This window comes from Ptychodera flava (assembly GCF_041260155.1).
Source record: "Ptychodera flava strain L36383 chromosome 23 unlocalized genomic scaffold, AS_Pfla_20210202 Scaffold_24__1_contigs__length_23054250_pilon, whole genome shotgun sequence".
NCBI classification, from domain to species: domain Eukaryota; kingdom Metazoa; phylum Hemichordata; class Enteropneusta; family Ptychoderidae; genus Ptychodera; species Ptychodera flava.
This window is the reverse complement of record NW_027248278.1, coordinates 2,527,272-2,544,313: the sequence shown is the minus strand read 5'-3', so window position 1 is coordinate 2,544,313 and position 17,042 is coordinate 2,527,272. Positions and strand designations below refer to the sequence as shown.

At 36.6% G+C, this 17,042-nt stretch overlaps 2 protein-coding genes across 2 annotated transcripts in view; one reads left to right on the top strand and one right to left on the bottom strand.

The window, feature by feature from the left end:
- LOC139125101 (programmed cell death 6-interacting protein-like) overlaps nucleotides 1–5,987 on the top strand; it is a 96,177-nt gene extending 90,190 nt beyond the window's left edge. The window contains 1 exon segment of the mRNA XM_070691212.1: nucleotides 4,113–5,987. Within this exon segment, the coding sequence (XP_070547313.1) occupies nucleotides 4,113–4,465 (353 nt within the window). The 3' untranslated portion in view covers nucleotides 4,466–5,987.
- Nucleotides 1–17,042, bottom strand: part of LOC139124777 (putative hydroxypyruvate isomerase) — a 315,395-nt gene that overhangs the window by 264,458 nt on the left and 33,895 nt on the right. The gene's annotated exons all lie outside the window — the stretch shown is intronic.

The following is a 17,042-nucleotide window of genomic DNA, read 5'->3' as shown; positions in this document are numbered from 1 at the left end:
CGTTTTGAATAGTTAGTTTTTTCGGTAGAAGCTATTTCGGGCGCTATAAAACTTCGCGAAGTTAACACACCGTACAATCTAAAGCAACACACAGAGACAGCCCATATCCGATGTAAGCACCATACATGTCGAAATATAGTTGCGTCGTCCATGGGTTGAACGTAACTAATTTATCACAAAATTTTTACAAACAGTTTTCTCAACACATCGAAATTGAAAAACGAGGGTTTGAAGTTTCAAAATATCAATATTTAGCCCCTATAATCACATTCCAAATACGACGTCCGATTACTACGCACTCACTATGGAGTCAACAATTTGGCAACTTTGACCCCCCCAAATACCACTTCCGTCCTGTTAACAGTTTTAGGATAAACACAATAAAGTTTCGAAGGGTATGGTAATAAGATTTCGTACTGCTCGTTATTTGTGAAACGGCTTTGGCGAAATTCACTATACCCTGTCCGAAAATTGTCACCAGGTCACACTGAGCGAGTGTACGCATAAGCTTATACGTGTTCGTACCCCGCTGAACTGCAAACCCATGGAACAGACTAAACCTCTCTTGGTTTGATTCCGTTGTAAGCGTAACTTTTGTGATGAATTAATGAAACATAATCGGACTTGAACAACTACGCAATTTCCCGAGATCTGTGATTTCGGCAGTGTTGAGACAATCGGGAGCCTAGCGTACATTTGTGATTTGTATCGCGGAGCACCAGCTCGAATGAAAGGGCCCAATATACCATTCATACGTTTCTAGCTCCATGTATACCCACAGCACGATAAGAAAGCTTTCAGTGTGAACCTTAATGAAGAGATCGATACATTTACGTTTATACATAACTTGTGGTAAAGTAAATTTATGATCAATAGTTTTGACCAACGGGTTTTACACCGCGGTGTTGTCCTACGTCTGGGTCGGACACTGTGCATAGCGAGGTGTGGGGCCAGCTGCTCCAGTTATGCGATACCCTTCGATATAACGCCCGTGAAACACGATGGGCCGGACGGCCTGCCATGCCTGGTAGCATACAGACTTGCCACCGCTGGTCCTTGTGCAAAGAAACCCATCTTTTCCTTGTAAAATAATTATCAATGGCGTCTTTTTGGTGTGAATAGAGCGGTTGAGTCCAAAAACATTAAACATTTACACATTGCGCGCTCTTCGTCGACAGTGAACGCTGTGTGGTGGTAAGCACCAAGATCAGCTCTGTAACGGGCAATCTGATTGGCTCGTAGGTTTTTCCTCGACTATCATAGAGCCTTGCAGCAATGCGTGAACGCTAAACGTGGCCAGTGATACCACGGCCTTTTCGGCGTTGGGTGATAAGACTCGCCGAAGAGGGCGTGGTGTACGACGATGAGTTCACAGTATCTACAATTCACATCCCATACAGTTCACATCCCATACAGTTCACATCCCACACAGTTCACATCCCATACAGTTCACATCCCATACAGTTCACACCCTATTCAATTCACATCCCATACAGTTCACATCCGATACAGTTCACATACCATACAGTTCACATCTAATACAGTCCACATTATCTACAGTTCACATCCCATACAGTTCACATTATCTACAGTTCACATACCATACAGTTCACATCCCATACAGTTCACATTATCTACAGTTCACATCCCATACATACCATACAGTTCACATCCCATACAGTTCACATCCCATAAATTCACATCCCATACAGTTTACATCCCATACAGTTCACATACCATACAGTTCACATCCCATACAGTTCACACCCTATACAGTTCACATCCCACACAGTTCACATCCCATACAGTTCACATCCCATACAGTTCACATCCCATACAGTTCACATCCCATACAGTTCACATTCCATACAGTTCACAACCCATACAGTTCATATCCCATACAATTCACATCCCATACAATTCACATCCCATACAGTTCACATCCCATACAGTTCACATCCAATAAACTTCACATCCCATTAAGTTCACATTATCCACAATTCACATGCTATATCAGGGCTCGAAATTAGCGGTAGTCCCTCGTCCACAGACTACCAACTTTTCCCTGGGGCTACCAAAGTCCATGAAATGGTAGCCCACACGGACTACCAAAGCCTGGGACATGAAATACTTGGCGTGCGATGTCCGCCCGGGGATGTCCGTCACTTTCGGACGAGCTAAATGCAGTCAACATGCAGTTTCATTTGTTTGAAGCAATTATCCTTTCATAAGAGTTTTTTCTGGTGACTATTACAATTTTCACTGCTATGTTGTTGTTTTCACAAGATGCAGAGCGTTTGATACTAGAATGTTGAGTTGCTTTTCCGTGTGCAGTCTTTGCATGCCAGTTCACACCTAGCTCTGCATGGCAGGGCTCCCACCACAGCCGTGCAACGGTCTATGGAGATAACTGGCGACTGTGCGGTCCGGATCCGGACCGCAACGAAAAACGGTCTTTTTGGCTGAAATTCTACTCTATCGGGGCAAAATCCTTTGCCTGCCTACCTTTACCTCCTAACCGACCCCAGAAAAGATGCGATTAACTTCTCCTAACGTCCAAAACCGCTCGTTTTCTGAAACATATCGTACTCTACAAGTTGTTTACCCATGGAGATCGCCATTTTGAATCTCGGCAGTTATCTCTATGGACCGTTGCAGGGCTGTGGTGGAGGCCGTATAACGCAGGGAACACACAGACCTGTACGCAGGGCTGGTTCACACCATGCTGTTGATCGACAGCATACAAGACGTACGTACTTGTGTCAAGTTTTAGGGTTTTGATGCTGAAATTTCACAAAACTGTAACTTCTATGTCAAGAAATTATGTAATCAGTTTGATTTGAAATAGTAATATAAAACACTGTGTCAACTGAGTTTCGCTGTTCTTTATCTATGGTTGTAGATCAGTATCAATGTATTACGGTCTGTATGGAGAGACTCGGGTGTAACAAGGCATGCCAGTTCATGAAATTCATGAGAATATTTTTTTCTTTTCTCAAGTTTCAATTTCTTTGGATGTATAAGCCGATTTTGAAAGTGATAGAAAGTGTTAAAATATACATAAATTAGCATAAATTAAGCGTTTGTGACACATAATATGGGGTTTCTCGAGTTGAAACCCCTAGTTTTACTTCTATTTTGTGTTGCTGAACCGGGGCTTATACTAAACTAAAATATTCACGGACTACCAGCCATTGTCACTGGGCTACCAACTTGAGAAAATGGTAGCCCAAGTGGACTACCAGGGTAAAAAGTTAATTTCGAGCCCTGCATATAGTTCACATCCCATTAATTTCATATTATCTACAATTCACATCCCATACAGTTCACATCCCGTACAATTCACATCCCACACAGTTCAAATTCTATATAGTTCACATCCCATACAGTTCACATCTCGTACAGTTCACATCCCATACAATTCACATCCCATACAGTTCAAATTCTATATAGTTCACATCCCATACAGTTCACATCTCGTACAGTTCACATCTCATACAGTTCACATCCCATACAGTTCACATCCCGTACAATTCACATCCCATACAATTCACATCCCATACAGTTCACAACCCATACAGTTCACATCCCATACAGTTCACATCTCATACAGTTCACATCTCATACAGTTCACATCCCATACAGTTCACATCCCGTACAATTCACATCCCATACAATTCACATCCCATACAGTTCACATTATCTACAATGCACATCCCATACAGTTCACATCCCATACAATTCACATCCCATACAATTCACATCCATACAGTTCACATCTCATACAGTTCACATCCCATACAGGTCACATCCCGTACAATTCACATCCCATACAATTCACATCCCATACCGTTCACATTATCTACAATGCACATCCCATACAGTTCACATCCCGTACAATTCACATCCCATACAATTCACATCCATACAGTTCACATTATCTACAATGCACATCCCATACAGTTCACATCCCATACAGTTCACATCCCATACAGTTCACATCCCATACAGTTCACATCCTAAAGATCTCATCACAGCCAAACTATTTAAGGTGGCTGATTTTTTTAAAATGAGAGAAATCTAAAACAAGAATTTTTCTCTTTCATATCAAGGGTCAAGTCGCCAGCCACCACCAAGACACACCACCACCATCAACACAACCACCAACGCAACCACCAACGCAACCACCAACACAACAACCTCAAGCAGGGGCATCTGCCCCTCCTGCCTATGCACCAGCATATGGTTACCAAGGGTACACCCCTCCACCTATGCCTACTGGATACAATCCATATGCTCAGATGAATTACCCAACCCAACAACAACAGGCGTATCCAGGACAACCACAGCCATATCCACAGCAACAACAGTATGGAAATCCTCCATATCCAACCCAGCCATATGGAACTACACCGTACCCAGCACACCCAGGATATCCTTATCCAAGACAGTAACATACAAGTGAGCTCAAAATGATACCAACAAGAATTCAGAAATTCTTGTCTCTCTGATTACAATAATGAAGCAAATTCATAAGTCAGTCAGTTGGTTATAAAATGAAATACAGTTATTAGTGATATATTGTACATGTAATGATAGATGTAGTTGTGTGATGTATCAGGTCTTGCTAGACAGAAGTTTACAAGTCTTATAGGATACAGTTATTAGCCATTCTAATACAAAGCTTTTTCAGTTCTTTCATAACAAAGCTTTTTCAGTCATTTCATTAGAACATGAGGATTTCTAAAATAGGTGACGCTGATAGTATCTGATCAGTGGATAGAATTACATCACTAGAATGTTTGTCATGTAACTCAAATAATTATTGCTTTCATATTTTCACAAATTATGATCAAGAATGATGATAATTTTATGTAATGTAGCCCTCCGTTCTGTTATTCTAAATTTTATGTAATGTAGCCCTCCATTCTGTTATTCTAAATTTTATGTAATGTAACCCTCCATTCTGTTATTCTTAATTTTATGTAATGTAGCCCTCCATTCTGTTTTTCTAAATTTTATGTAATGTGGGTAGCCCTCCATTCTGTTTTTCTAAATTTTATGTAATGTAGCCCTCCATTCTGTTATTCTTAATTTTATGTAATGTAGCCCTCCTTTCTGTTATTCTTAATTTTATGTAATGTAGCCCTCCATTCTGTTATTCTTAATTTTATGTAATGTAGCCCTCCGTTCTGTTATTCAAATTTAACTTACTGTAGGTATGGATTAATGTTTTCTTTCAACTAGAATGTGCCTCAAACTCAGGTATGTTAATGCATGGGCATAGGCTTACATACATGTAAAATCAGTTTGAACATACTTTTTAATCAGACCTGGTCAGAAAATTGTGAAAATTGCAAAAAATATGTTTCGCATTTGATTAAGCTGAAATTTATCATAATATATTACCTAAGTCAGGTCACGTGACCATAATCTGCTATTTTCCCGCCAAAATTGTATATTGCAAATAACTGAATATTCCAACCGCTAAACATCAAAATATTTAAAATATTATGACCAATTAATGTAAAATGGGATGGGAACTTGTGTTAGAACTAGTGGCAGATGCAAAATTATTGAATTTTGAATATTATTTCTTCACAAAAAACAACAAATACAATATTTTTGACGTTTTATATGAATATTTTGAATATCAGAAAGAAGTATAGATAGAGTTTCATGAGTGCCATGTATTTTTGAAAGAATATGATAGATGTTGTTTCCAAAAGTGCAAAGAAAATCAAGAAAATTTAACAGTTTACGGTTGGAATATTAAAATTAATAAAGACGTAAATTTTGGCGGGAAAATATCAGATTTGGTCACGTGACTCAACTCGTCAAGACTTAGGCAGACATTTTTTCAAAGAATTGAATAATTCCAATAATTAGGCCAAATATCAATCAAATCTGGTGGTTTTTAAAGATAATTGATCATTTTCTTACTTTTGGGCTTGATGGGTACAAACACCCATGCATTAACTTACTTGAGAAAGCGTCAAACTCTATGCAAATATCCAGAAGCTGAATTTAACATGCTGTCTTGTGGAATCATTGAAAACAGAATATATATTGGTAAATTGACACAATAGTCTCTTAATTTTATTCTAGAAGATATTTTTACATTGTCCTTGAGGAAACTTTGAACAAAGTTTGTATTTTAGTTTCGAGTTGCATGTTACCGGTAGTACTGTTTATACGTACTTGACTCTTGCTATTCCAAGGTCAGTGATTTTAGTCCAGGGTCATAATTACTCTTGGGTCAGACTAAGGGTTAATTTGATGACTCTTTCGTAGGGCAGTGAATTTACAAACTCAACAAAAACTAAGATTTCTTTTCCTGTCATGGTATTTTTAGCTCCACTGTCAGCAACACAGAGCTTTATCAAATAGGCTGATTTTCTGTCGTCGTCCATCGTCGTCATCCGTCAACAATCGCCTTCTCCCCTAAAACCGCAAGTCCAATTGCTTTGAAATTTCATATGCATTTCACTTTGGGTGACCTCACTTAAATTGTTCAAATCCTAGTGAAATTTGCATATTTGTATTTTGGGGGCATTTTTTGCTGGTTTTGGTAAAATATCTTCTCTGAGATTGGTTTGAAATTTGGTATGCAGTTTACTTAGAGTGACTTCAGTTAGATTTGTTCAAATCGTGGTGAAATTTGCATATTTGTATTTTTTAAGGCAATTTTTGTCATTTTCGGTCAAAACATTTGTTTCATCAAAGCCGCTTGTCTTACAACTGAGATATTTCGTATACAGGTTTATAGGGATGAGCAAAATGTGATATATTCAAATTAAGATGAAATATACCATTTTGTATTTTTGGGGCAATGTTTTGATATTTTGGGTCAAAAAATGTGTTTCCCCAAAATTACTCATCAATAGCTTTGAAATTTGGTACACAGGTTCCTACAGATGAACTAAATGATAGATATTGAAATTATGATGAACTCTGCAATTTTGTATTTTATGGTAATTTTTGCCATTTTTGGTCAAAAAATTTGTTTCTCAAAATCTGCATGTCTGATAGCTTTGATATTTGGTATACAGGTTCCAAGGGATTATTTAATATGATATATGAATTATGGAGAAATCTAAAATTTTGTACTTTTTGGGCAATTTTGCCATTTTTGGTCAGAATATTTGATTCTCTAAAAACTACTCATCAAATAGCTTTGGTTGATGTGTTCTTAGGGATGATCTTAATGTAATATGTTCAAATTATGATGAAATCTCCAATTGTGTATTTTTGCAGCTTTTTTTTTTTTGCCTTTTTCTGGCCATTGAAATGAGCTATCAAGAGTTCCACCTTCTTTATCAACACAGGTGTCAAAAATAGTTATTGTCTACATAACACAGTGCAGCTATATCAGCCGCTAGGTCGCTCGTTTTATATCATTATATTTACAAAACTCAGTGTCAGTAGATAATCATTATGGCTGATTAGCATTGTTTTAAGTCATTTCACTTTGTGGCTACTATGATAATACATAATATTGAGGAGTTGCCTTCCACTTAAGCTTCATTAACGTTAGTCATGTCCACCATCCCTTTGGCAGGTAACAAATCACAATATTGCCCTAGGTGTAAGGTGTTATTCATTTTATTACATCAAACAAAAACTTCACTGTTTGAATCTTTGCTCAGCTGGTAGTTTAAGAGTAGGATGTAATCCCATGAAAAGAGCTGTCGCTGTGAGTGGCTGTTTTCTGATTTCCAAAACTAAATTACTGATCAAGTTATTTCAAAAATCAGAGACAGCATTGTTGTGTACCTTCTGTCCAAATATACTAGACTGTCATCTAATTCAGCCGACGTTAACTCAGCATACATCAGGAGAGTACACATACCATTTCCACTGAACCAGTGCATGACAATTTTTATGATCAGAAAAGATATGAACTCAACTCCAATGCAACCACAGCAGACAAGACCAGGGTACTAAGCAGGCAAGAATCTCCGCAACTGTGTCATATCATTTTAGTTTTGGCTATGCAACCAGACTAAGTGGGAGCCAATCCCACCAAACAATTGACATAAGGTGTAATAAAATAAAACAAGCCCAAATAAAGTGTCTTGCATACCAAAGAACAGATGTTGATTCAGTTTATTCCATTTTGACCTACCGTCGTCCATCGACGGACTCAGTTCACCAACACATTCGTCCGCTCGAGCACCTTCACTTACGTCTATCCTCTCCCGATCTATGTCCATATTTCTTTCAACACTTAACATCGTCATTTAGCGCAGCACACAGACAGATATAAAGATCACGTGACACATTTTATGCAAATTTAAATGACTTAAACTGAAAGAGCTATCAAAACTACGTACGTGTACCAAATTTCACCAAAATATGACCAGTAGTTTTGAGAAATGAAATTCAGCTCGAAATTCGGTCTGGACACCCACTGGACCCCTGCCTTAACTCACTTGTTCTGCGTTCGGCACAGTGTATTGTTTACTCTTTAGCTGACTGCCTCCATGTCAAAGTCAATGCGTTGTTTACGCCAGGTTGACATTCTTTGCCGACAAATTAAGTCGAGGTTATGGTGCTATCTGTCAGTTTTGTTGTTGTTCACTGTACGAGATGGCTGTAAAATATCCCAAAGAGTCCATGACAAACATTCTAAGATTCAATTTTACATTTGGTGGCGAACCATTGTGTGTAATTATAGTCTATTCTCAATGGAAAACGACAAACGAAAGAAAAAATAATTTCACCGTAGAGGGCGTAAATACGTGTATGGCGGCCATTTTGTTCTAAAAACTAAGTTCCCATAGGCTAAAAACATGTGTTAAAGTGCGACCATTGTAATGCACTGAATCGGCTGCCGGAGACAGGTATGCCGCAAAAGAGATTGAAAATTTCCCGTATAAGAAGCGCCTTGATTGGAATCGCTGTCGGCGCGCAGCAGACCACAAGTGTGCCCGGAAAAGGGTGGTCATTTTCCATACCAAAGAATGTAGATCGGATGACCGTCAGCGGGCAGTTAGTGAAAGTTTTACCCGCAAAAAGGATTGACAATTTGCCGTACCTAAGGTTCGTGAAATTGACTGACTCTATGGGGGCAGCTTGTGAAAAGTGCCCAATAAACAGCTGACTATCTTCCGTATCTAAAGTACGACAATTTCAATGGTCATATACAGGCAGAAGCCATCAAGTATGCCGCAGCAGTACTACCAATATCCCGTCAGGAAAACAAATTTTGTTCTGCGTCAACATTTACCGCAGATGGAACAATCTATACCTGGCAAACATGAATTTAGATTGATTTCTTTTCAAAACAAAATTTACCATTCAATGAGTCAGCATAAATGTAATTGGGGAAATGCGTAGTGCTGTGTTAGAGTGGCACTGTTATACGGGGATTTTCATATTCTCCCCGAGACAGTTTACGGCCGAGCCGATAGAAGCTTTATAAAGTCTCCTACTGCTCCTGAGTGGTCAAACAAAGTCATGACAAAACGGATGTAGGCCTAATTTGTGGAGTATCAGGAATTAGGCGACCAATATGCTCGGTAAGGTTTGCCAATGCTGCCCGCTAAAATTGGCTTTGACTAGAGAGTCGGACGGCCGGAATCGGTGACAGGTGTATCCGATAAAGAATAGACAATTTACCGTTCATATGAGCGTGACTAAAGATGTCAGCGTCGGGACTTATTGTGCGGTAAAACATTGACAAACTTCAGTACCCCAAGTATTTGAATGTCAGATGGCGGCGATTGGACGACAGGTGCACTCATTCAATTGCCACAAATTACACGTACTTAAAGTGCGACGATTGTAATTGCACTGAATAGGCTGCCGGGGATAGGTATGCCGTGAAAGAGATTGAAAATTTCCCGTATAAGAAGCGCCTTGATTGGAATCGCTATGTATATTTGAGGTCAAAGGTCATTGAGGTCACATGACATTTTTAAAAAGAAATTGTATCCTATAGTTATACCTATATACCAAAAATCAGACCTCTAGTTTTATTGGCTTGCTCAGAATTAGATATGTGCATAATTAATGAGGTACAGGATATGCCGTCATAAGTCGTCCCACCATACCAAATATGACGGGAGTGGCACTTGTGGTAACTAAGTTACGGATATATATGTATATTTGGGGTACACAATGTGGTGTCTTAAGGTCTCCCATCATACCAAATATGAAGGGTGTAGCACTTGTGGTTACTTAGTTATGGACATATACGTATTTTCAAGGTCAAAGGTCATCGAGGTCACATGACATTTTGTCAAAAAAATTGTTATGGTAAGCTATTTCTATATACCAAAAATCAGACCTCTAGCTCTTTTGGCTGGCTCAGAATTAGATATGCTCATAATTGATGAGCTCCATGATGTGGTGTCATAAGGTCTCCCATCATACCAAATATGAAGGGTGTAGCACTTGTGGTTACTTAGTTATGGACATATACGTATATTCAAGGTCAAAGGTCATCGAGGTCACATGATATTTGTCAAAAAAGTGTGTTGCTAAGTTGTCCCTATGTACCAAAAATCAGACCTCCAGCCTTATTTTATATATGCCCAAAACGAGGTATATGCATAATTAATAAGGTATAGGAAGTGGCTGGTCATGTGACATTTTGTTGAAAAATTTTGCTCCATAGTATGTACCAAAATCAGACCTATAGCTTCAGTGGGAAACCCAGAATTTGATATGTGCATAAAAAATGAGTTGCAGGAATATGCCAAGGTCAAAGTTCATGGGCTATCCCAAAAAACTGTAGAGTACTTGTCATTGTCGAATAGACGCTGGCATTCCCGGACTTTAACATAGGCCAGAACACGGTCCGGACCGTGGCCAGAATGAGCCATTGCCATTGCTTAGCTGCATAGGTATAGGGGAGGTCAAAGGTCAGTGAAAAATCAGAAAAATAATACTTTAAAAATCTTCTCAAAATTGGCAGTGCCTATGACTTTGATATTTGGCATGAAGGAGCAAGGCTATATGGTCTAAAAAGTGACTTGAGCTCAATTTTGAATTATCACTTGTATCACTTGTTATGCAAATGAGTTCAATTTTAAAGTTCATTTTGAAAATGGCTGAAAGGTCACGTGCCCCAGATTATGGTCATTTGATCAAAAAATTTCTTGCGAGCAGTTATACCTGACTGGCAAATTTGAAGTCTGTAGTTGCAGCGGTGTTCGCGTGGTAGTTGCAGAAGCGAGACAAGAAGAAGAAGAAAAAGAAAAAGAAGAAGAATAAAAACAGAACGATTACAAAAGGTTTAGCACCCATGGTGTCGAAACCCTAATAATAATAAACATAACAATTACAAGAGTAATAAAAAACAATAAAATAAAATAATAAAAAACAGCACTATTACTAGACGGTTTTGGGTGAATAGCAGTTCTTGTCACTGGTGACTTATACATAAGAAAATGTCAGCGACAATTGGGCGATCTGTGGATGCATAACCCTAACCAGTCTTCGCCATGCTTATGATCATGACGCCAATGCTCATACATATCTCGGGTAAGTTAGGCATTTAGTCGTCACCACTCTCTAGGACAGCTAATGTCTATGCAAGTTAGGCATTTAGTTTCGACATATGCGACAGTAACTTTATCTTGGTAAGTTAGGCATTAATCCTCACCATAGACTGGAAGATCAGTCGAAGAGAGGAGCGCAGGGAGCGTCTTCTAAATTTTCTAAATATTGGGCAAGGATTTAATTATTGTAAGATAGAGGTTGAGCAAGTATCTAATTTAATCTATAATCAATGGGATTTAACTGTTAATCTCTTTCACAGTCCCCTCAACCGCTTCTTTCTCTCGGATCTTTTTCCATACTGACCTCCAAGTGATCGTGCTTCAAGGAATTTGTCTTGTACAAATCGCTCAATTGGAGTTTTTCTTGCATCAATCACTGAATTAGAATTTGTTTTGTACAAATCGCTCGATCAGCTTTTGTTTTGATACAAACCACTCAATTAGATTCTTTTTTGTGCAAATAACTCAAAAGGAGTTTCTGTTTTACAAACAACTTAATAAGAATGGAATTGCAAATATCACTCAATTGGAATTTTTTTCGTAAAAATTGATGAATTTGAGTAAGCCTAGCATAAATCACTCAATCGGAGTTTATCTTTTACAAATCGCTCAATTGGAGTTTTTTTGCACAAATCACTCAATTAGAGTTTTTGTTGTACAAATCACTCAATTAGGGTTTGTCTTGAAAAAATTGCTTGATTTGAGTTGCATAAATCACTCAATTAGAGTTTGTGAGTACTAGTCGCTCAATCAGCTTGTTTGATACAAACTACTTGATTAGATTCTGTTTTGTACAAATCACCCAAAAGGAGTTTCTGTTGTACTATAAATAACTCAATCGGAGTGTCTCTTGCAAAAATCACTCAATTGGAGATTTTTTCGTAAGAATTGATGAAATCGAGTTAGTCTTGCATAAATCACTCAATTGGAGTTTTGTACAAATCGGTCAATGAGCTTTTGTTTTGATGCAAACCGCTCAATTAGAGTATGTTTGGTACAAATTACTCAGGAGTTTCTGTTGTACAAATAACTCAATCGGAGTTTCTCTTGCAAAAATCTATTTGATTTTTTCTTGTAAAAATTTCTGAATTTCAATTACTCTTGCATAAATCACTCAATTGGAGTTTGTCTTTTACAAATCGCTCAATTGGAGTTTTTATGCATAAAATCACTCAATTAGAGTTATTCTTGTACAAATCACTCAAGTAGGTTTCGTCTTGTAAAAATTGCTGAATTTGAGTAAGTCTTGTATAAATCACTCAATATGTGTTAGTTTGTACAAATCTATCAATTTGGAGTTTTCCTGCATAAATCACTCAATTGGAGTTTGTTTTGTACAAATCGCTCAATCAGCTTTTGTTTTGATACAAACCACTGAATTAGATCCTGTTTAGTATCAATCAGTCAAAAGCAGTTTCTATTGTACAAATTAACTCATTCAGAGTGTACTTGCAAAAAAGCACCAAATAAGAGTTTTTCTTGTAATAATTGCTGAATTTGAGTTAGTTTTGCATAAATCGCTCAATTGGAGTTTGTCTTGTACAAATCGCTCTATTGGAGTTTTTCCCGCATAAATCACTCAATTGAAGTTAGTCTTGAAGAAATCACTCAATTAGATTTTGTCTTGTTTGCTAAATTTGAGTTAGACTTGCATTAATCACTAAATTGGAGTTGGTTTTGTATAAATCGCTCAATTGGAGTTTTTTTTTGCACAAATCACTCAATTAAAGTTTGTCTTGTACAAATCGCTCAATTAGGGTTTGTCTTGTAAAAGTTCCTGAATTTGGGTTCGTGTTGCATAAATCACTCAATTGGAATGTCTTGTACAAATCTATCAATTCAGAGTTTTTCCTGCATAAATCACTCAATTGGAGTTTGTCTTGTACAAATCACTCAATAGATTATGTTTTGAATCAATCACTCAAAAGCAGTTTCTGTTGTAAAAATAACTCATCGGAGTGTCTCTTGCAAAAATCACTCAATTAGAGTTTGCCTCGTAAAAATTGCTGAATTTCAGTTAGTCTTGCATAAATCACTCAATTGGAGTTTGTCTTGTACAAATCGCTCAATTGGAGTTTCTGTTGTACAAATAACTCAATCGGAGTGTCTCTTGCAAAAATCACTCAATTGGAGTTTTTTGTAAGAATTCATGAATTTGAGTTAGTCTTGCATAAATCACTCAATAGGAGTTTGTTTTGTACAAATCGGTCAATTAGCTTTCGTTTGATACAAACCGCTAAATTAGATTCATTTTTGTACAAATAACTCAATTTGAGTGTCTCTTGCAAAAATCTATTAGATTTTTCTTGTAAACATTGCTGAATTTGAGTTAGTCTTGTATAAATCACTCAATGTGTGCTAGTTTTATACAAATCTATCAATTCGGAGTTTTTCCTGCACAAATCACTGAATTGGAGTTAGTCTTGAACAAATCATTCCATTAGACTTCTTTTTGGTGAAAATTGATGAATTTGAGTTAGTCAAATAACTCAATCGGAGTTTCTCTTGCAAAAATCTATTTGATTTTTTCTTGTAAAAATTTCTGAATTTCAATTACTCTTGCATAAATCACTCAGTTGGAGTTTATCTTTTAGAAATCGCTCAATTGGAGTTTTTATGCACAAATCGCTCAATAAGAGTTAGTCTTGTACAAATCAGTCAATTAGGGTTTGTCTTGTAAAAATTGCTAAACTTTAGTTAGTCTTGCATAAATCACTCAATAGGAGTTTGTTTGTACAAATCGGTCAATAGCTTTCGTTTTGATGCAAACTGCTAAATTTGATTTGTTTTGTACAAATCACTCAAAAAGGAATTTCTGTTGTACAAATAACTCAATTCGAGTGTCTCTTGCAAAAATCTCCTTATTAGATTTTTTATTGTAAACATTGCTGAATTTGAGTAAGTCTTGTATAAATCACTCAATGTATGCTAGTTTTATACAAATCTATCAATTTGGAGTTAGTCTTGAACAAATCACTCCATTAGACTTCTTTTTGGTGAAAATTGATGAATTTGAGTTAGTCTAAACATAAATCACTCAGTTGGAGTTTATCTTTCACAAATCGCTCAATTGGAGTTTTTATGCACAAATCACTCAATAAGAGTTAGTCTTGTACAAACCACTCAAATTAAGTTTATGTTGAACAATTCAACTATTGGAGTTAGATTTGTAGAAAAACGCTCAATTAGAGTGTGCCTTGTTGTACAAATCACTCATTTGGGTTTGTAATGTAAAAATTGCTGAATTTGAGTTAGTCTTGCAAAAAGCACTCAATAAGAGTTTTTCTTGTAAAAATTGCTGAATTTGAGTAAGTTTTGCATAAATCGCTCTATTGGAGTTTGTCTTGTACAAATCGCTCTATTGGAGTTTTTGCCGCATAAATCACTCAATTAGAATTTGTCTTGTGAAAATTACTGAACTTAGGTAATTCTTTTGTAAATCACTCAATTGGAGTTTGTCTTGTACAAACCACTCGAATTTAGTTTATGTTGTTCAATTCAACTAATTGGAGTTAGATTTGTAGAAAACGCTCAATTAGAGTGTGCCCTGTTGTACAAATCACTCATTTGGGTTTGTAATGTAAAAATTGCTGAATTTGAGTTAGTCTTGCAGAAATCACTCAATTGGAATGTCTTGTACAAATCTACCAATTCAGAGTTTTTCCTGCACAAATCAGTCAATTGGAGTTTGTCTTGCACAAACCACTCACTCACTCCTTTTTGAGTGATTTGTACAAAACAGAATCTAATTTAGCGATTTGTATCAAAACAAAAGCTAATTGACCAATTTGTACAAACAAACTCCTATTGAGTGATTTTTGCAAGAGACACTCCAAATAGTACAACAGACACTCCAATTGAGCGATTTGTACAAGACAAACTCTAATTGTGTGATTAATGCAAGACTAACTCAAATTCAGCAATTTTACGTGGCAAACCTACTTGAGTGATTTTACAAGAGACACTCTGATTGAGTTATTTTTACAACAAAACTGCTTTTGAGTGATTGATTCAAAACATAATCTAATGAGTGGTTTGTACAAGACAAATTCAAATTGAGTGATTTATGCAGGAAAAAATCTGAATTGATAGATTTGTATAAGACTAATTCCAATTGAGTGATTCATGCAACACGAACTCAAATTCAGGAACTTTTACAAGACAAACAAGACATGGTCAAATTCAGCAATTTTTACAAGAAAAACTCTTATTTGGTGCTTTTTGCAAGATACACTCCGATTGAGTTATTTGTACAACAGAAACTGCTTTTGACTGATTGATACTAAACAGGGCTAATTCAGTGGTATGTATCAAAACAAAAGCTGATTGACCGATTTGTACAAAACAACCTCCAATTGAGTGATTTATGCAGGAAAAACTCAAAATTGATAGATTTGTACAAACTAACACATATTGAGTGATTTGACTTACTCAAATTCAGCAATTTTTACAAGACAAAACCTACTTGAACAAAAGCTCATTGACCGATTTGTACAAAACAAACTCAAATTGAGTGATTTATGCAAGACTAACTCGAATTCATCAATTCTTACGAAAAAAACTCCAATTGATTGATTTTGCAAGAGACACTCCGATTCAGTTATTTGTACAACAGAAACTCCTTTTGGGTGATTTGTACAAAACAGAATCTAATCAAGTAGTTTGTATCATACAAGCTGATTGAGCGACTAGTACTCACAAACTCTAATTGAGTGATTTGTGCAAGAAAAAACTCAATTGTGCGATTTGTACAAGACAAACTCCAATTGAGTGATTTATGCTAGACTTACTCAAATTCATCAATTTTTACAAGACAAACCCTAATTGAGTGATTTGTACAACAAAAACTCTAATTGAGTGATTTGTGCAAAAAAACTCCAATTGAGCGATTTGTAAAAGATAAACTCCAATTGAGTGATTTATGCTAGACTAACTCAAATTCATCAATTTTTACGAAAAAAATTCCAATTGAGTGATATTTGCAATTCCATTCTTAAGTTGTTTGTAAAACAGAAACTCCTTTTGAGTTATTGCACGAAAAAGAATCTAATTGAGTTGTTTGTATCAAAACAAAAGCTGATCGAGCGATTTGTGCAAAACAAATTCTAATTGAGTGATTGATGCAAGAAAAACTCCAATTGAGCGATTTGTACAAGACAAACTCTAATTGAGTAATTTATGCAAGGCTATTTCAAATATATCAATTTTTACGGAAAAAAACCCAATTGAGTGATTTTTGCAAGAGACACTCCGATTGAATTATTTGTACAAAAGAAACTCCTTTTGAGTGATTTGTGCAAGAGAGAATGTAATTGAGTGATTTAGGCAAGATTAATTCAAATTCAGCAACTTTCACAAGACAAACTCTAATTGAGCGATTTGTACAAGACTAACTAACCAATTGAATGAATTGTGCAGGAAAAACTCCAATTGAGCGATTTGTACAAGACTAACTCCAATTGAGTGATTTATGCAAGACTAACTCAAATTCAGCACGTTTTACAGACAAACCTTAATTGAGTGATTGTACAA